Source organism: Sus scrofa, chromosome 11, assembly GCF_054392235.1.
Source record: "Sus scrofa isolate SSC_HxYL_T2T_F1_AM1 chromosome 11, Sscrofa_HxYL_maternal_Yorkshire_Landrace_v2.0, whole genome shotgun sequence".
In the NCBI taxonomy this organism is placed as follows: domain Eukaryota; kingdom Metazoa; phylum Chordata; class Mammalia; order Artiodactyla; family Suidae; genus Sus; species Sus scrofa.
This window is the reverse complement of record NC_139393.1, coordinates 8,011,615-8,033,007: the sequence shown is the minus strand read 5'-3', so window position 1 is coordinate 8,033,007 and position 21,393 is coordinate 8,011,615. Positions and strand designations below refer to the sequence as shown.

The window sequence follows — 21,393 nt, the reverse complement described above, 5'->3', positions numbered from 1 at the left end:
TGTCCTGGGGCTGGAAGACCCGCGGCCAAGATGGCTTGCTCATGCGGACAGGAAGTTGGTGCTGGCTGTGGGCAGGAGACCTTAGTTCCTCCCCAAGTGGGTCTCTCCCTAGGCTGCTGTGGATGTCTACCAGGTCTATCCCATGACAGGATGGCTGGCTGCCTCCAGAGAAGGCCATCCAAAAGCCAGTAAAGGAAATGGCAACATCTTCTAGTCTTAGAAGCCACACACCGCCACTTCCAGTACGTTCCACTGGTCACACAGAACAACCTTCACACCGTGTTGGGGGGGAGCTATGGAAGAGCAGGAATACCCAGAGGTGAGGATCCCTGGGCACCATCTGGGGTGCTGGCTGCCATCACCTTCCATCCTGATCCTCACCCTCTCATCCTGTGCGCCCTGCATGGGAGCCACTCAAACCGATCCTCCTCCCGCTCCCAACTGCCCAATCTTCCCATCCTGCTGGAGCTCACTCTTCCACGAAGGTGTCCCACGTCCCATAAGCTTTCAGAAACTCTGGGTTCGCTCAGCACTTTTACTTCTGTTACTTATTACACTGTCTAATCTTAAAGTTGGGTGCAAATGCACCTCCCTCCAAAAGACTGAAAACTAAAAGAGAGAAGCCAGGACTTTAATGTTCACCCAGACCTTGGCACAGTCCTTGGAGAAGATGGTCTATAAAAAATGTATTAAACTGAATGGAAGGTTTCTTCCTGTCGGGGTTACTGACTGGGACGAGACTGGGATGTTCCATTTAAAATCACACTACGTGGCTGCTATGTGCTAGCTGTCAGGGATAGACACGGGTCTTGCGTCCACAGAGTTTTCAGCCTAGCAAAACACTGGTAAATTCTCACAAATGACCAGACAAGTGACACTGCATTTAAAAAATCTCTGTTCTGTCAACTCAGTACATTAGAATATCCTTGAAAGTACTGTAAAATAAGGTTTTATAGAGGTTTTATGAGCCAGAAGTTCCCATCATAATGAATCTGATTAGCATCCATAAGGACGCAGGTTCGATCACTGGCCTTGCTCAGTGGGTTAAGGATCCGGCACTGCCGTGAGCTGTGGTGTAGGTCATAGGTGCAGCTCGGATCCTGCATTGCTATTCTACCCCTAGCCTGAGAACCTCCATATGCTGCAAGTGTGGCCCTAAAAAACAAAAACAAAAACCAAACAAAAAAAGGCCAGCCTTTCTTCTCAGCTTTGTTGTGATGGTTCCTATTCATTCATTCACTCCTTCACTCACTCACCTTCCATGTACTCCACAAACATTGAGGAGATCACTGTGGGGATTGAGAGATAAACAAGATAGTTTCTCCCTCTGAGCCCTGAGTAATCCAGGGACAAAAGAGCACACAAATGACTGTAAGGCAGTTGGTAGCAAGGCAGATGCAGATTCCAACAGAGATTCAGGGGACAGTCCTCAGCCCGTGGGTGAGGGGCTGGGCCCTGACTTCTGCTACAGAAGCCACTGAGAACCTAGGAACCACCACACACTCCATCAGATATTAAAAAACAAACAAACAAACAAACAAACAAAAACCTGTGTCTTTTTGGTTCAGCAAGATCTGGACACAATCCCCTAATCCTCAGAACAAAACATTCTTGCCAAACTGTCCCTCTTTCTATGCAGGGAAATGGGAGCCGAGAAAGGAAAAAGCAACAGGGGTGAACTGAAGTTCTCTAGGTAAAAAACTGCCTCGGCAATGGGCCTTCCCTCAGGAAGGGAAACGGGCCAGTCCCCACATCAGAACGCCCAGGGCTGGCCGATCCCTCTAGATGGCAGTGGCCAGCCTGGAGAATACAGGCATACTGGTGATTCAACAGGAGCGATGCCAAGGCCTCTAGAACCTGCTGATCTTCCAAGAAGGGAAAAATGAAAACATGCTCAGATCTTAATTCCCAGGGAATCAGGACTATTCTTATCATTCCCATATTTTTCGGATCCATGAATAAGAACACCTGGAGAGTCCCACTGTTTTGCACGCGTGTCTAGCCATTAGGTAGAATATTTTCCTTCCGTGCCATCCTGGAACCTCGGACATGTGATTTGCTAAAGCAAATCTCATAAATGCTCATTTATTTTTAACACATGCATTTTAATGTATGTGAAATGCAGTGTACGCATAAAAAGGATTTATGAGATAGCTGCACAGTTTTAAGTTTAATAAAATGAACACCATGCACCCACTACCCCACTCCAGAAATATATGTCAGATTATTAGTAATCATGAGAGTTAATATTTCTGAGCACTTACTATGTAAGCACCCTACATATATTAGCAGCTGAATCCTCATCAGTGAGGTGGAGTGGAGTAGGGGCAGGAGGCTGTGTACAGAGGAAACACTCATTTCAGGCTCTGCGGCCGACCGAGAGGGATTTGAGGAGGGTAGACAACTCGGTGACACTTTCTCCCTTTGCTTTCATGGTCCCTCCATTGACGTGCCCAACTGCTTAGTGATTATGTCCTGTTTCCCATAAAAAGGTAAGATTAATGTTTACTAGTTTGAAAACCCCATGAAAATTATTGCCAAAGCTCTCTGATTACTTCACCTTCTGCCACAGCAGTTCCAACACCTTCCTCTTTGCAAACGATGACAGCATCATGCTTTCCTTCCCCAAGACAAGAGAACAAGAGGATTTCCACAGTCACAGGGTGAATGGCAGAGAAACTGACTTTTGGCAACGTGGCCCGCTCCCCTCTGCATATTGGCTCACAGAACACAACACACTGCAGGTCAATAAACCCCTTCCCATACAGCGCAGCTATGCCGGATTTAAGCAAGGCGTTCCAGACACTTCTCCACATTTCTTCCTTAACATGTTCCCTTCCAATAACTAAGTATAAAGACTTATTTCAGGAAACCTGGTTCTCTCCATTCCCCTCCTTGCAGTAATCACCTTCATGGGAAAGGTCCAACACTTCAGTTCCTGGAATAGTCAACAGCATCCTCAGAATTAATGCCCAGGCCACCCTGCAGCCTGGCAAAGGTTATGAGAGCAGAGATTCCTAACATGCAGGGTCAGAAAGCTTGCCGATGAGCCCGTAAGGTCTCCATGACAATGATTTGGAGGGAGATGTGCAATGTCTTGGGAACCTTGGGACCAGCAGGAAGCCTTCGCACAGGAAAATGATGTCCAATCAGGAGGTGGGGCCCAGCCGGTGTCAGGGCTCAGCTGCATCCTCCTGTGACGGGCTCTCTGGACAAACAGAAGCCACTGACTGTCCATAGAGAGGAGAAGCCCAGCAGAAGAGGGAAGCTCTTCTCTGAAATGGGGCTGGAGAATAAGAATGGCGGGCCTGGCAGGCGGGGGCGGGGGTGAGGGGAGTAGACTGGGCGGGTACCGTGGGGGGAGGAGACTGGGGATAGAATTGGGGGAGGAGAATGGGGGTGGAGCCTGGGGAATAGAGTGGAGTGGAGACTGGGGGATGGGGTCGGGGGCAGACTGGAGGGTGGGGTGGGGGAGGAGATGGGGGTGGGGTGAGGGAGGAGACAGGGGATGGGGTGGGGGTTGGAGACTGGGGGCTGGGGGTAAGAGGATGAGAATGTGGACCTGAGGCTTCTCACCAGCATCCAGGGGGTCGCAGAGAACTGTGTGTCTCAGCCCCCAGGGCCATCTTGAGGAGAACTCAACACACTGCACATCAGATGGGGGAGGAGAGAGCAGCTACCTGGGGTGCTAAGGGTGGCCACCACTTTTTGTGTTTCCCTGAGAAGGAGAGTTCATGGACTCTTTACTTTCAAGAAAACTTCCCTAGGACCTATCTTGACAAACGAAGCTCACTGACTTTATAAGATGTCAAAGGAAATGTTCAGGTTTCTAGATGGGGTTCAAGCCAAGGGAAGAGCAAGTGGTGGCAGCTGGCACCCCAGGCACCTCTGGCCCAGAGGCTACAGCAACATTTTCCCAGGAAGCCAGCCCAGAGCCCTATCACAGAGTCAAGAGCCAAGTGCCAGTTCATTCCTACCCCAAACTCCTGAGAAACCAGATTCGGACTATGGTTGCCAAACCCAGCACATTTAAAGGCTGTGAAGGCAGAAACACAGGGCAGGGAAAGATGTAATGATAAGAAACCTCATTACCCACATACATGGCTGGGTAACTAGACCCATACACCCATGTACATCATGGTTATTTTGCATCAAATTGCAAACTTCATCCCTAAGAGCCAAGAATGATGTTAGAGCCAGAAGGATCATGGGAGTTTTTAAATTCTACAATTAACTTTTTCAAGAAATAAAAATGATTTCATGGAGTTCCCGTCATGGCACAGCAGAAACAAATCTGGGAGTTCCCGTCGTGGCGCAGTGGTTAACGAATCCGACTAGGAACCATGAGGTTGCGGGTTCGGTCCCTGCCCTTGCTCAGTGGGTTAACGATCCGGCGTTGCCGTGAGCTGTGGTGTAGGTTGCAGACGCGGCTCGGATCCCGCGTTGCTGTGGCTCTGGCGTAGGCCGGGGGCTACAGCTCCGATTCAACCCCTAGCCTGGGAACCTCCATATGCCGTGGGAGCGGCCCAAGAAATAGCAACAACAACAACAACAACAACAAAGACAAAAAGACAAAAAAAAAAAAAAAAAGAAACGAATCTGACTAGGAATCATAAGGTTGCGGGTCTGATCCCTGGCCTCGCTCAGTGGGTTAAGGATCCTGCGTTGCTGTGAGCTGCACTGTAGGTCGCAGACACAGCTCAGATCCTGTGTTGCTGTGGTGTGGCATAGGCTGACAGCTATAGCTTCCGATTGGACCTGGGAACCTCCACATGCCGCAAGTGCGGCCCTTAAAAGTAAAACAAAACAAAACAAAACAAAAAAAAACATTAAAATGGTTTAAATTGGTATATTTATTTTCATCTTAGCAGGACGGCAATGCAAAGGCCATGAACTCTTTTTGCCAAATGTACGAAATCAGAGTGTTGGTGGAAATTAAGCAAAAGATCTTTTTCAATGAGCCAGTGTTAGAACAAAAGGTAAAAGACAGGAAGGTCTGAGGCTGAGGTTTTGTGGGTCCACAGCAGGCAGGCACTTGGGGCAGGGTTGAGTCTGGAGCCCCGGCTGCCCTGTGGGCAGTCTCCACTTCCTTCCCCTTCCTCTGCTCACACTGGCACTGCCCGCCCTCTCTTCCACTTCCACTTTCTCTCCTCCCACTCACTCTCCACTCTACCAGTTATATTTGTCTTTCCTGTCACACCCTTTCTTAGAATAACCTTCCATTGCCGGCAATCAAATTCCTCTTCTTTCCACCCTTCAGAACTCTGAGAGAGCTGATCCCCAACCTTCCTGCACTGCCAGCTGGTTTCAAATTTCAAAGCATTGAATATTTGTGCAATGTACAGATATGAACAGGACTGGGACCTCCTGACCTCGGAAAATAACCAATCCAGTGAGTAAGCAGACAGAGGTCCCCATAACTGAAATCCAGGCTGAGCCGGCTAAGGTTCCAGGTGCACCTATAACGGTACTATGAAGTCATTACAAAGATGGAGCTAAAAAAACCGGTGAGCATGCGCAGTGGGGAGCCGCAAACCCCAACCCGGAGGGTGTTCTTGTGCAGAAAGGCAGGAGCGTCTTTCCTTATCTATGAGGTCTCCTGTGAGGATGCTACATAGAAAGTCTGGAGAACAGACTTGCGGGTCTTTAAAGAGTTTCAGTACCTACTGGCATAACCGCAGGGCCCCCAGCTCCGCACACAACAGCTGTTGCCCATGCACCGGTTCACAACCGGCTTTACATCCTCCGGGATTTTTGTCTGGAGGCGCGGCATCCACCGCAGATGCCCCACCTGCAGCTCTGAGGCAGATAACCAGAAGGAGGGCAGGGATCTCAAAGACCTTCCCTTCTCTGACCTGGAATCAAGACTCAAACTGCACGCAGGACCCTCCTGTGCTTACGGCCACCCAGGTGCGTCTGCGTGGGGTTTCCAAGCAGCAGGTGGGGCAGGACTGGCTCACCTCAGAAGGGGAGGTGAGAGAAAGCAGATGATTCTTTCCAGGATCCACCCTTGCACAAACCACTTCTGCCTTCCCGGCCTCAGTTTCCTGATGTGTAAGATGAGTAATCTGGTCCTTGCCAGCTCCCACCCGAGGCCGAGGCTGGTTTCCATTTCCTTCTGCTCTCTTTCAGTGCCTCCTTCTCTTGCAGAAGGTGGGTTTTTTCCCAGTTTCTGGAGCCACTTCTCCCCATCTGCTCATCCACCTCTCCTTCCCTTCCTGGGGGCCTGCTCATGTTCATTTGTTCTGTTCCCCCTCTTTTCCTCATTCTGTCTCAAAACCTGGGCTTTTCTCCTCCTGCCCTGGCTTTACAGCCAGACAGGTTACTGTTACTGCTGTTACTTTGGGGCCAGCTCTTCTGAGGTTTCCCTCCTTCCTCCCTCGGGCTCCAGTGGGGACACACACACACACAGATGAGACAGAAGTGAGCTTTTCAAACTGTCTGCTCAGCACTTGCAGGAGAGCCCTCAGAGGCGGCAAAAAAGAGCCATTAACCCCAGTCTGACTTGCAAAAGGGAATTTAGCGTCTCTGAAAGGCCAGCAGACCCAGGTTGAGGAAAATGCCTCCTTTAAAAAAAATGGTTGAGACCTCAGGGAAGAGTTAACCACCATGCTTGTTGCGAGACAAAAGCCGGGGTCGCTCCAGGTGGCACCTAGAACAGGGCTTGACACTAGTACACACTCATGGCTGAGGAATGAGAGAATGCTTAAGTCTGCTACAAAGGACTTTTCCTCCTTTTAGAACCGTTGTCAGAGAAATGAGCTTTTTTAGGACACACTCCATATGGAAAGACAGAAAAACAATGCCATGCATGTAAAGTACACTTCTCTTTGGATCTTTCTGCTGAAGCTTCCTTCCTGCTTTCCTTCTCCTGGACTAGCTCCAAAAAGATGCTGAATGGGCACACCCGTGGGAATGGCTTGTAAAGGAGAGGAGGTGGCCTACGGTGACCATTTCCCCCTTCAGGCCCACTGTCCTCTCCTCCACGACCTCCCCTTCCTCAGTCTCCCTGGGAACCAGCCTGAGAAGCCAGGCCAGTCACAGCTTCCATCCCCTCTCCCCAAAGACACACCCTGCCGTGCAAGGGGGATTTTAAATGAATGCAATAAATTTATCTATTCTTATCACCTGTGTTAGTCTTGACCTCTCCCTGCGTGAAACCCCTCTGGCATCTGTGTCCTGTGGCACTCATATGGCATTTAATAAACACTTTTATTACTTTAATCCTTTTCATGAACATGCCCAGTCTCCCCAACCAAACTGCAAGTTGCTCAAGAAAAGGGACCTCATCCATTCGCCTCTCCTCCCGGTACCTATCGATACATCTAATTCATAACCAGCAGATTCTTTATTTTCTATTTTGGTTTATTACACAAATAAAACATGCTCACGGTAGGATTACATGTTTATTGGCAGAGTAAATCACCAAGGAATAAAATGCAAAGCCTCTAAAGCAATTAAAGAAACGCAAATGTTTAAAAAGGGAAGATATTCTTATATGTGTATTATATTAAGGCAAATCAATAAAGATGATGAAATGCTATGTAGAGTGATTATAGGAAAAGAACGTGCTTAGACAGCATTGGAGGGGTGCTGTTATCTGGTTCCAGACACTTGGGACAGCTCACAGGAAGTACAAAGATGCTTGTGGCCTTTAATCAGGGATATGAGTGTTGAACTCGGTGTGGAGGCGTCCTGACGCGGCTCCTCTGTTCTATATTCCGGAAAAACTGTTGTCATCTCAGCCCTTCTGCTGCCCTCTCTCTAACCTCCCTCTCTCCTGTCACCTCCTTTTGTTATGCATTTCCTTCTGTTTCTGAGTCTGGGCGCAACTGCTTTGCCAAGAGCCGGTCCTCATTCCGCTCCAAAGTAGCTTTCTCACTGAGCTGGACTTTGACCATTGGTCCTCTCAGTGTCCTTTCCAATGTCAGATAAGTCCTGATCTCGTTTATATTCCCCTAGCAGAGTCTTCACCGAGCCCTTCAACGTGAAACTACCCTTGCCCTTCGATCACCTGTGTCCAAGGCAAGGGGGCGTCCTTTCCTCGCTGGGAGTGCGCATGTGCAGCAAAACCCGGGCATGAACTCAGAGGCTGCCCGTGGAGGGCCCTCACGCCAAGGCAGCAGCCAGGGTGTGCACTACACCCTCCTTCCTGCTGGGGTGGTGCCGGGAGGCGGGGGGGCAGTGCCCCCAACAGCAGGAAGGGTGTGGCCTTGCAAGGCAAGACTTAAGCTCAGTTTTTAAAATTAAAACTGATATTTGCAGTATACTTCTCCGATAATGAAACTGTACATATTTGTTATAGTAAAATTGGAAAGCAGATATAAGCAATAAATAAACAAACTGACAAACCCCTATCATCACCCTACCCCACCCCCATTACCTCTGTTATCACCTCAGCATGGAGCCTTCCAGGTTTTCTTCTATGTAAATACATGGGGGAGTGTCTCATCCAATTCTACTAATCTGTATACTTAAAAATGGTTAAAGTGGCCAGATGTTTTTGCTTTTTAGGGCCGCACTGCAGCATATAGAGGTTCCCAAGCTAGGGGTCAAATCAAAGCTGCAGCTGCCAGCCTACACTACAGCCACAGCAACGCCAGATCCAAGCCATGTCTGCAACCTACACCACAGCTTGTGGCAATGCCAGATCCTTAACCAACTGAGTGAGGCCAGGGATCGAACCCATATCCTCATGGATACTAGCCGGGTTTTTAACCCTCTGAGCTATAATGGGAACTCCTAACCATAATTTAACAAATAAGAAAGAAACGTACAGTGTTTTCCCACAAAGGCACCATGGAAGGCAGCTGTTGTGAGCCTGAAAGGGTTCCTCCCCCGAGGACAGCTTGCAGTGGAGAAACGCAAGCAGAAAGAGTCAGGAGCTGTGCTGCTGACTGACATAGGACTGAGCAGAGTGGCAGGAGGTCAACTGGACAGGAATCCCTATTCGAAGGGACAAACACACGGACCCCCCAGCAGAGAGGTCATTTCAGAACCTCCCTCGGGGACAGGGCCTGGCCATTTCTGCCCCATGTGGTGTTCCACTGATGGGCCCTCTTTGGTCCAGGGCCCCCCACTGGGTTAGTCAAATCTCCATCAGGTTTTCCTGTCCAGTCGTGCATCCTCCATCATCTTTTACAGCCTCTGCCTCACAATAAACCTCTTGTACATGGAACTTCAGCTTAGTGTCTGCTCCCCAGAGGCCCCAAACTGTAGCAGGGATGGAGAGTTGCAGAATCTAGATCTTAGAGTGTTGTCACTGCGTAGGCTTTTAACTACCACATGCAGTGTAACCAGAATTACTGCATGTCCCACCCAAACTGGAAATTGTTAATCACATGGTTTTATTCATTTCTGTTCTTAGTGGACCAATGACTAGCATTCTGTGCAAAGCAGTAACCACTTCTTCTCATCAACAAGGGCAAAGCTCTAGGTATAAGGGGGCTGCTTGACACGGCGAGTAATGAACAAGTGGCACTCTGCATTCAGTGGGAAATGTCTTAGTAACTTCTGTTAAGGTAGTATCCTTGCAGTTGGGTTTTTTTAAAACCATATTGTAAATCATAAATCTAACTCATTGTGGAGTCGGTGGAATAAATAGGGACTTCAGGTTCTGGTATGCTGGCCTGGAGTCTCCAACTTTCTGCGAGCTGCACTGGAGGCTAGATTCAGGATGCAGAGGGATACATGCTAGCTCCCTGCCTCCTTCACTAGTTCCCTGGACTGGAAACAATATCTCTACTCCTGGTGCTTTTTGACAGTAATTGTCATTGTCAATAACCAACTAAACTTATTGGTTTTAGCTTCTTTTTTTTCTGAGAGCCTTTATTTCTCTTTTTTTTTTTTTTTTGCTTTTTAGGGCTGCACCTGCAGCATATAGAAGTTCCCAGGCTAGGGGTCGAATCGGAATTGAGCTGCAGCCACAGCCACAGCAACATGGGATCCTCACCCGCTGACCAAGGCCAGGGATCAAACTCATGTCCTCATGGATACCAGTCAGGTTCATTTCTGCTGCGCCACAACAGGAACTCCTGAGAGACCTTATTTCTATCTTGATTTTTTTCTTTTTTTTTTTTTTTTTTTTTTTTTTTGGCCATGCCCACATGCAAAAGTTCCCTGGCCAGGATCAATCCCGTGCCACAGCAGTGACAATGCTGGATCGTTAACCCGTTGAGCCACCAAGGAACCCCTATATCTTGATTTTATACCTACCTACTTTCCTTTGAGGTGGGCCCAAGTGGATATTGTTATCTACTCTCTTTTTCTTTTCGCAAAATCTATTAGTGCAGAAAAAAAATCTAACAAAAAAATGAAATGTCCTTGTCACCTTTCAGGCAATCCCATTCTCCAAAGAGAGCTATTAAATGTTTTAATGTGTCTCTTCAAGATCTTGCACACATACACAAATATGTGCATATATACATATATAATACTACACATAGAAATTTTTCCTAAATCTTCCTGAAATACGACTGAATCAATGGATTAATTTTAAGAAAATTTACATCTTAGAGTATTTGAAATCTTCTCATCCATATACAAACTCTCAACTTGTGTGATCTAGTCAAATAAGAAATTCCCATGAGGAGTTCCCGTCGTGGCACAGTGGAAACAAATCCGACTAGGAACCATGGGGTTGAAAGTTCAATCCCTGGCCTCACTCAGTGGGTTGAGGATCTGGTGTTGCCATGAGCTGTGGTGTGGGTCGTGGACGCAGCTCGGATCCTGCATTGCTGTGGCTGTGGTATAGGCAGGCACCTGCAGCTCTGACTCAACCCCTAGCCTGGGAACTTCCATATGCTGCGGGTGTGGCCCTAAAAAGAAAAAAAAAAAAAAAGAAAGAAAGAAAAAAAGAAATTCCCATGAGAGACATTATTTCTACAACAACCATGTCTTTGGTGGTTTTGATAAGGAGTACTCACCTGTCTTTCTACATACTGTTATGAAATATTTCAAACACAAAGATCAGTTAAAATAAAATAATAACCTACAAAATGGGAGAAAATATTTGCAAATCATATATCTGATAAAGGGTTAACATCCAGAATTTATAAGAAACTCATACAAAAAAAAAAAACAAAAACAAAAACCAAGTAACACAATTAAAAAGTGGGCAAAGGACTTGAATAAACAATTCTCCAAAGAAGAGGTACAAGTGGCAAAAAGGATACAAAGAGATGCTCAACATCATTAATCAAAAAAAAACAATGAGAGAGAGTTCCCGTTGTGGCTCAGCGGTTAACGAATCCGACTAGGAACCATGAGGTTGTGGGTTCAATCCCTGGCCTCGATCAGTGGGTTAAGGATCCGGTGTTGCTGTGAACTGTGGTGTAGATTGCAGACGCGGCTCGGATCCCGTGTTGCTGTGGCTCTGGCGTAGGCCGGTGGCTACAGCTCTGATTAGACTCCTAGCCTGGGAACCTCCATATGCCTCAGGAGCAGTCCTAGAAAAGGCAAAAAGACAAAAAAAACCAAAAAACAAAAAGCAAAAAACAATGAGCTACCACCTCACACACATTAGGATGGTCATTATCAAAAGAACGAAAGATGACAAGCGTTTACAGGGATGCAGAGAAACTGGAACCCTTGCACACTGTTGATGGGAATGTAAAATGGTACAACCATTATGGAAAGCAGTAGGGAGCGTCCTCAAAAAATGAAAACTAGAACTACCACATGACCTGTCAATCCCATTCGGGGTCTGAATCCAAAAGAATTCAAAGCAGGATCTCAAAGAGATATCTGCACACCTGTGCTCACTGAACTGTCATTCGCCATAGCCAAGAGGTTGGAAGCAACCCAAATATCCACTGACACATGAATGGCTAAAGAAAATGTGGTCTCTACAGATACATACACACACATGCATGCATATATACATATTACAGACATATAATGCAGCTCGAAAAAAAAGAAGGAAACTCTGACATATGCTACAGCATGGATGAATCTTGAGGACATTATGCTCAGTGAAAGAAGCCAGTCACAAAAGGACAAATACTGTTGTGATTCCATTCCTAAGAAGAGACGGAAGCAGTCAAATTCGTGTAAACAAAGTAGAGTGGTGGTTGCCAGGTGGGAGGATGAGGGAATGAAGAGTTGTTGTTTAATGGGTATAGGGTTTCTGTTTTGCCAGAAGAAAAAGTTTTGGAGCTCTTCACACAGCAATGCAAATGTACTTAACACTACCGAACTGTACATTAAAATGGTTAAGATGGTAAATTTTTTATGTGTTTTTTTTTTCCACAACTAAAAAAAAAGTAACAAAAATCTGTGTACCCACCCTGAAGCACTATCAAATCCTAACATTTTACTTTATCTCCTTCAGATATTTTTCCAGGAGCAAAAGGTGGCAGACAATGGGGGAGCCTCCTGTCTCCATGACCCTGCTCTCCTGTTTCCCTCTTCAGAGGTATCCGCTTTCCTGAATTTGGTTTTTCACTCTTCATATGCATATGTGTTTGATATTATGACCATTTGTATCTGTATCCATAAATAATATAGAGCATTGTTTTGTCTATTTACTACTTTTATATAAATACCACTGTACCTATCCTTTGTGCAACATGAAATTTTTAAAATTTATACACATTGGTAATTAAAGGTCCAATTAATTCATTATTAAAACTGCTATATAGTATTGCAACATATAAATATACCATGTGTATTTATCTACCATCCTTTTGATGAGTAGTTGAGTCATTTAAAATGTTTGATTATTATGACAACTCAACAACAATAACAAACAACCTGATTAAAAAATAGGCAGAGGATCTGAATAGACGTTTTTCCAAAGAAGACGTACACATGAAAATATGTTTAACATCACTAATTATAGAAATGCAATGAGGTATCACCTCACACCTGTTAGAGTGACTGTTATTGAAAAGACAAGGACTATTAATTGCTGGAGAGGATGTGGAGAAAAGAGAATTCTTGTGCGCTGTTGGTGGGGATGTAAACTGGTACAGCCACTACGGGAAATAGTACAGAGATTCCTCGAAAAATTAAGAATAGAACTACCATATGACCTAGATATTCCAATTCTGAGTATTTATTCAAAGAACACCAAAATATTAATTTGAAAAGATATATGCATCCCTGTGTTTACTGCTGCATTATTCACAATAGCCAAGATATGGAAACAACCTAAGTGACCACAAATGAATGGATAAAGAACTGTGCTATAAATATGTGTGTGTGTGTGTGTGTGTGTGTGTGTGTGTGTGTGTGTGTGTGTGTGTGTACATACAGTGGAATACTACCTAGCCAAAAAAAATTGAAATCCTGACATTTGTGATAATATGGATGGATCTTGATGGTATAATACTAAGTGAAATAAGTCAGGTAGAGAAACACAATTTCTCTTAGGTGGATTCCACTCATATGCAGAATCTTAAAAAATGAACAAATAAAATAAAATAATAGCAAATTCATAGACACAAAGAACAGATTAGGGGTTACCAGACGGGAAGGGGTGGGGGTGGGCAAAATGGGTGAGGAGACCAAATATATGGTGATGGATGGTATCAAAACTTGCAGCGATCACTCTGAAGTGTACAGAGATATTCAACTATAATACTGTCAACCTCAAACTTACATAATACAAGTAATCTGAATACATAATACAAGTGTCTGAATACAAGTAAATGTTTCACTATTATGGACAATACTGGATCAAATCACCTTGCATCTATCTTCATCTATGTATCTCTAGAGTGAAACTTGTGCACGGGAGGGGCTGAGTCCCTCCAATGTCACCAGGATACTGACAAATTGTTCTCTGGGGCATGTGCCCCAGTTTTCAACCAAGGCAGATGAAAGGGCCAAGTGCTCCAACCACACCGACTGAGTTTGTCAGGTGTCCTCAATTCTGCCTATCTCCTGGGTATGAAATAACACTGCGTGATGATTCTATGTTTCCCAGATTATTAAAAGAATTGTGTGCCTTCTCATGAGTTTACTGACAACATGGAATTCCTCTCCGCTGATATTTTGCCTGTTTCTCTGTTTTGTTGTTTGTCTTCCACTAATTGGTAGGCATTCTTTATGAATTCTGGATACTAAGGCTTTACTGGTTGCAAATTCTTCTCAGTCTATGGTCTGTCTTTTAAATGCATATTTTGCTTATTTGTTTAACAAAAGCTTTATTACATTTAAAATATAATCAAACACATTAACCCTTGATTTTGTGTTTTACTTATTTTGTTGTGTTTATGAAGTTTTTTCTTTTTTTTTTTTTTTTTTGTCTTTTTGCTATTTCTTGGGCCGCTCCTGTGGCATATGGGAGGTTCCCAGGCTAGGAGTCTAACAGGAGCTGTAGCCGCCAGCCTACGCCAGAGCCACAGCAACGTGGGATCCGAGCCGCATCTGCGACCTACACCACAGGTCACGGCAACGCCAGATCATTAACCCACTGAGCAAGGCCAGGGATTGAACCTGCAACCTCATGGTTCCTAGTCAGATTCGTTAACCACTGCGCCACAATGGGAACTCCCTGAAGTCTTTTCTTAACCTGAGGACATTGTTCTGTCTTCCTTAGGGCACAGAGTAATGACTCAATAAATATCTGCTGAATAAATTAATTGTGTCTAGTTTGTTGGTCTCCTGGAAATTGCACAAATCCAATTTTTATTTCGTATAAGCCCCTTGCTTATGTAAGCAATTTTTTATTGCAAAATTGGACTTAAATGTAAAAGGGCTTGCTACCATTTATCCTAATGAAGCCAAAGTGAAGCCTGCCTTTCCTAACACCAGTGAGAATAACTAATGGGTCTTTTTCACAAAAGATAGTTGAGAAACAGGATATTTTAAACTATAGCAATGTTTAGATTAGAAAGCAAAAAGAAAAGCTTGTTAGCAAGGGCTACAGCAATAGAACAGGGTACCCAGAACAGCCCACACAGGCAAAAATTTTACTGAGCATCTATTATATAAGAGAGTTATAGAACGTCTTTCTTTAAATGCAATCATCAGGTGTCAAGGTACAATAAAATTCTTAATACCAGAGTCACCGCCATCTAGAGCACTGAGTCAATAATTCCAACTTATCAACGTCATCCCACTGCTTTTGCCTTCATAAAACCTTAATCTATCATCTCCTTTCCATTCTCCACTGTTCCTACCCCAAGAAGGCCTCCTTGCTTCACACCTGGTTTATGGAAATAGCCATCTAGCTAGTCTTCCCACTTCCAGTTTCTTTCCCATCCTGCACTCACCAGATTAACCTTCCCATAACCTTGTTGTTATCAAGTCTCTCTTCCTATCAAAATTTTAAGTACATTCCTGCTGCACATTATATAACATACTAACTTTACATTGTCCCTTTGATGAGTATTTAAGTCATCTAAATTTTTCCACTATTATGAATAATACTGATAAGAGCAATAACGTGAATTTTCTAGCCTGGTATTTAAGGACCTCCACACCCTGGCAGCAATTTGCTTTCTTTCTGTCTTACCACACTTGAAGTATATCCTCTGCTTTGGCTGGGCTTCTCTGCTCTCACAGAGGTTCACACTTCTGTTCCTTCTCCTCACCATCCCAGGGGATCAGCCCAACACCCATCTCCGAGGGCTTCTTACTGACCGTTTGCTGATTATTCTTGCCTCAGATTCCTAAATATTTGCCACCTGGGCCACAAAGTCAGCACTCACTGCCTTGAAACTTCTTATAGCTCCTGCTTCCCAAAGTAGATTAAAGGAATCTGCAGGCAGGATTGATGTCTCAGAGGGTCTTAGGAGAAAGGGGGAGCCCTGAAGCATCTAACCCAGTTTCTCCTGAGACTCAGTAAATATCTGCTGACTGCCATTTAGCCCAAAATGTGTTAAATATTTCACATTAAATTTACAAATGTTAAAAAAGTCTTAATATTTCTCCTGTAGGTTGGGTTATCCTTCCCAAATGAAAATAATTCATTGTAAAGTAATAATAATAATAATTCATTGTGAGAAAAAAATTAGTTCAAAAAAATTTTTAAGAATATAAGAGTCACCTAAAGTTTCAGGTACCAATTCTTAAATGAAAGCATATTCATTCCTGAAGAGTCACACACAAGAGTCCCCGTGTCCCTCAGACACCCTTTCTCAGGTGAGAGAAAGAGCTGGAGAAGAGAGACCAGATATGCTGAACTTGGCAAAGCCCCATGTGTGCAGACACCAGACTGTCCCAGCTTCCACCTCACAGACCAACACTCCTTCTGCCCCCAGACGGAGATGCTGCCGAGAATGACCACCTACCGCCCTCTATCTGCAATTTAGGGAAACTGTTTCTGCCACCTTTCATTGCTGGCCCCTGAAAAGCACTGCTTGCTGCGAATGCTTGCGAAAACAGTGAAAAGGGGAAAGAAAAAAAAAATCACCACTCAGAGGTAACCATAACCACTAATCATGCATGCACACAGCCACACACAACAATTCGGGCTCCACAATGTGAGAGGCGGTGTGGGTCAAGGTTACAAGCATGGCCACAGGGGCCTGACTCTGGGTCTGGAAGCTGGCTCTATACTTAGTAGTTCCAGAACCTGAACAAATGCTCTCTGCTCCCATTCCTCAGCCTACAAAATCAGAATAAGAGTAACAATACCTGCCTTACAGGGTTGTTATGGGCTTAAATGAGATGATATATATAAAGTGTGTCTGACAGCATGAGATGCATAGCACAAATATGCAGCTATGAGTTATGATGACAACACAGTTCTCCATCTGACCTTTTAACTTAATATTTTATTGTAACTGTTGTCAAATATTCTTTGAAAATATTATTTTTAGAATTATAGGGTTCGGCATCCTACCTTTTCTTTAACATTCTATCATGACCATACATTTTAAAATATTCCTTGAAAACATTATTCCCAGGCTAGGAATGCAATCAGAGCTACAGCTGCCGGTCTATGCCACAGCCACAGCAACGCTGGATCCTTAACCCACTGAGCGAGGCCAGGGATTGAACGTGAAATCCCATGGTTCCTAGTTGGATTCATTTCCGCTGTGCCATGACGGGAACTCTGCTGGTCACTTTCTTAGGATAAGTTTCCAACACAGAATTTCTAGAATGGGAGGGCAGAGTTCCCTGGTGGCACAGTGGGTTAAGTATCTGGCATTGTCACTGTCGCAGCTTGGATTATTGCTATGGCGTGGGTTGGATCCCTTGCCCTGGAACTTCTGCATGCCACAGGCAAGGCAAACAAAAAAAGAATGGGAGGGTACAAACATCATTCAACATTCATACTCCCAAACTGCTCTCTAGAAATAAAAGACCAAGTTTATTCTCATCGGTCCTGTGTGACAGTGGCCTCTATCTATGCCCCTGGTAGAATTTTAGCATTATCTTTTTTTCCTTTGTCATTTGAGAAAAGGAAAATTCTTATTTCATTTAATTTTGATTTTGATTGCTAGTGAGGTTAAACTTTTATGACTATATTGGTCATGTGTATTTCCTCTTTGGGGAATATTCTGTTCATGTCCCCATTTTTGTTTGTTTTTGTTTGTTTGTTTTGAGTTGAGTTGCAAAGAGGTATTTTCCATATTGTTGATAAATGCTCTTTATATATTAGGGATTTAATTTTTCTGTCACATTTTTTCCCAGTTTACTTTATGGCTAATGGTTTTCATTTACTCATCAAGTAGGCATAGAGTTATTGAGTATCTGCTACGTGCTGGACACTGTGGTAGGTTCTGGAAATTCAGCTAGGAGTAAAGCTGACTTAAATCTCTGCCCTTGGAGGGCTTCCGTTTAGTGGGGACCTCTAGCTGAGAGCGTAATTTCTTCTTCTTTTTTTTTTTGTCTTTTTAGGCCCACATCCATGACACATGGAAGTTCCCAGGCTAGGGGTAGAATTGGAGCTGAAGCCACCGGCCTACACCACAGCCACAGCAATGCAGGATCCAAGCCCCGTCTATGACCTACAATACAGCTCATGGCAATGCTGGATCTCTAATCCACTGAGCAAGGCCAGCGATCGAACCCACGTCTTCATGGATACTAGTCAGTTTCCTTGCCGTTGAGCCACAACAGGAACTCCTCTTTTTTTTTTTTTTTTGGCCAGGGATCAATCCCATATCACAGCAGTGACAATGCCAGATCCTTAACTCTGAGCCACCAACCAAAAGTGTAATTTCAATGGACACAATCAGCTAGTTCCCAGAATGCCTGTTTTAGAGTTCGATAAGTACCTATGGTTACTTAAACACAATTGGCCATCAGTGTCGAATTCCTTTCAGAAAGCCATGGTGCCCACATGAATATGGAGGGAGAGAGACCCCAGAACTCAGCTTAATGGAGAAAATCTGATAATATTTTCAAACAAGCGTGACTGAAAGGACACCCTTAGACTTTCAGCTGGGACTCGAGGCATCAAGGGCACCCTCTGTGGTTATCTCCATTTTTTTCCCTTCCATACAAAAGTCTCTAAAATTTTACAACCACTTGCACATCCCACAGTGGGGGGCTGGAGAAATAAGGGTGTGTGATGATGAGAAGAGGGAAGTTTGGGGTCTTAGCTTGGGCTACTATACCAAAGCACCATAACCTGGGTGACTCATAAGCAAGAGAAATTTAATTCTCACAGTTCTGGAGCCTGTAGTCCAAGGTCAGGGTGCCAGCAGGGTCAGGTTGCAGTGAGAACATCTTCCGTGTTGCAGCCTCCTGATGTCATGTCAAACCCTAAGATGGTGGGAAAAGACGACACTAGCTCTCCAGCCTCTTCTTAAATGAGTACTAATCCCATTCATGACGTCCCTACCCAGATACCTCCCAAAGGCCCCACCTCCAAACACCATCACACAGGCGAATAGTTTTCCACATGTGAATTTGGGGGGGGGGGGCCAGAAACCTTTAGTTCATAACAGGCCCCATAAGCAGAGGGGATTGTACCAGGAATGACTTGATGGAATAATGGATGTGACAGCCAACTTCACAAGAGATTCTTTCCCCGTAATGGAGGTACAGGGGAGCCATGGGACCTGTCATAGGAGCCAAACTGCTGCCCCTTCAGCAACCTGTGTGTATACGTGATTCAAGGACCAAATGAGTGGCAGCCCTCCAAAGCCTCACCACTTGGACACAACTCCAGAGAAGAGAACAGAGGGAATCCTGAACTGACAGAGATTGTGGTTTGGGCAGCAGAGAAACAGGAAATCAAAGTAGAAATTGAATGGAGTTATAGAAAAATAAAGTTCTATTTCCTATACATCTGAAAGATCTCACTGTGTTTTTAAGAGAGATCATCGTTTAAACACTTAAATTAGAATTTCCCATAGTCCTTAAGAAGCAGCTGAAAATGCAAATGGAAAATTCCATTAAATTAGCATAAGTTTCAGCTAACTTTTAAAGGTGCATTTTGGAAAACCCTGTCTATTCCAATAATTCCAAAGTGGAAGTTATCGATTCCTTCTTCACCCTTTGGCCACTCATAAGCATCACACACATAATTAACTACAGAACCAGATTAAACATAATGACTCCAAAAGTTGCCCAGCACAGAGAAGCAAGAACCTCCAAGCAACAGGATCTCTAGATAGGCCTACTGAGAAGATTCCCCATTCATCTCCTCTCCCTGCACAGCACAGACTCAACTCTGCAGCCCCCTCTGAGCCCTTTCCCTCTGCCCTTTATCAGAGGCTGGTTTTCTCCTAATGGAAGCAGAGCAGGCTCTTGCTAGCAGGAAGCAAGTAGAATGGGTCAGAGAACCTAGATTCAAAAGAAGGATCAGAAAATATGCTCAACATCACTAATTACCAGGGAAATGCAAATCAAAACCACAATGAGGTAACACTTCATACCCATCAGGATGGCTATTACAGAAAGAGAAAGAAAGAGGGAGAGAGGAAGGGAGGGAGGGAAGGAGGAAGGAAGGAAGGAAGGGGGAAGGAAGGGAGGGGAGGGAAGAGGGATGAAGAAAAAGGGAAAGAAAATAGCAAGTGTTGGCAAGGACATGGAGAAATAGAAACCTTTGTGCACTGTTGGTGGGAAGGTGAAATGGTGCATGTGTTGCGGAAAATGGTATGACAATTAAAAGCAGAATTATCATATGATTATCAGCTGTATTTCTGGGTATATTATACCCAAGAGAATTGAGAGTAAGGTCTTGAAGAGATATTTACACCCCCATATGACTGCAGCATTATTCACCATCACCAAGACGTGGAAGCAACTCAAGTGTCCCTCGACTAATGAAAGAGTAAAGAAAATGTGGCTTATGAACACAATGGAATACGCTTCAGCCTTTAAAAGGAACGAAACTCTGACACAACGTGGGCAAACTACAATGAACTACAATTGTGGACCAATTTTGAAGACATGCTAAAGGAAGCAAGATAAGACAAATACTGTACAATTGCACTTACATGAGGTCTCTAGAGTCGTCAAATTCAGAGGCAGTATGTGGAATGGTAGGTGCCAGGTTGGGGGATAGTGTGTGGAAATGAGGAGTCAGGGTTTAATGGGTAGAGTTTCTGTTCTGAAAGATAAAAAAGCTTTAGAGATGGACGGTGGTGATGGATGCACAGCAATGTGAATGGACTTAGGGACAGTGAACCGTGCGCTTGGGGAAAAGAAAAGAAAAAAAGTTAAAAGCGGAGAGAAAAGAACAAGGAGGGGAGGGAGAGGAAGGGCTGAGGGAGGCGAGGAGGAGGAGGAGGAGGGTCCCTCACAGGTAAACCGAAGGGAGCATGGAACACACAGCACTGGGTTCAGGGCGTGGAGAGCCAGAGGCAATTCCCATCCTGGGAGCTGAGGAGGCCAGGGCAGCTGACCCCAAAGGAGCGCCAGCGAACGGTTAAAGCCAGGGAGTGCTTTCCGCACGGTGCCAAGGGTGTGGCACCAAGGCCTCAACTCTCAAGTGGGGAAGCGGGGAGCTTTCAGTCGCCGTGTCTAACTTCGAGGCTCATCTTAACGGCCACTCCTTCCCTCAAGCCCTGTCTGCCGTCGCACGCCCTGGCCCCAAAGGGGGCAAGAACCGGCTGAGGTAAAAAACACAAGCAAGCACACCTTACTCCTTCTATTCGCCAGGCACAGACGTGTGCACGGCAAATTCACAGATGCACGGCATATCTGTGGTACTAACACTTTACGGTGGGCGGTGGTGACGAGGCGAGAAAACGTCCGGCAGAGGGGCAGTAACAGCCACACAAAGGTTCAGAAACGGCGCCCTGAAGTTTGAGGTAACGGGTGTGGCTCCCCTCCTCCAGACGCACGCAGCCCCGCGCTCCTCTCTCAGGCTCGGCCGTGGGTGGTCCGCGCGCCCTCACCGCGTCCAGCCTCCGCGGGCGGGCGCCCAGCCGGCCGTCGCGGTCAGGGTGGCTGCGCGCCTCCGCGCGAGGGAGCGGCGCCCGCGCGCAAGGGGTGAGGGGGCGGGGGCGCGCCCGAGCCCCCTGAGCGGCGGGGCGGGGC

At 45.4% G+C, this 21,393-nt stretch overlaps 1 protein-coding gene across 11 annotated transcripts in view; it reads right to left on the bottom strand.

Annotated features, from left to right (window-relative positions):
* ALOX5AP (arachidonate 5-lipoxygenase activating protein) overlaps window positions 1-21,315 on the bottom strand; it is a 103,420-nt gene extending 82,105 nt beyond the window's left edge. For 8 of the 11 annotated variants that reach the window (XR_014818877.1, XR_014818876.1, XR_014818879.1 and 5 more), the window contains exons 1-2: window positions 20,992-21,315; window positions 18,570-18,666 (exon numbers count right to left, since the gene is read on the bottom strand). Coding sequence is in view for 6 of the 11 variants with exons in the window: in XM_084981140.1 (XP_084837266.1) it covers window positions 18,570-18,630 (61 nt within the window). In the remaining 5 variants the exon portion in view is untranslated. The remainder of the gene's footprint in view (window positions 1-18,569; window positions 18,667-20,991) is intronic. The other 3 variants (XR_014818875.1, XM_084981142.1, XM_013980423.3) reach the window with 1 other exon arrangement.
* Between the last annotated feature and the right edge of the window lie 78 nt (window positions 21,316-21,393).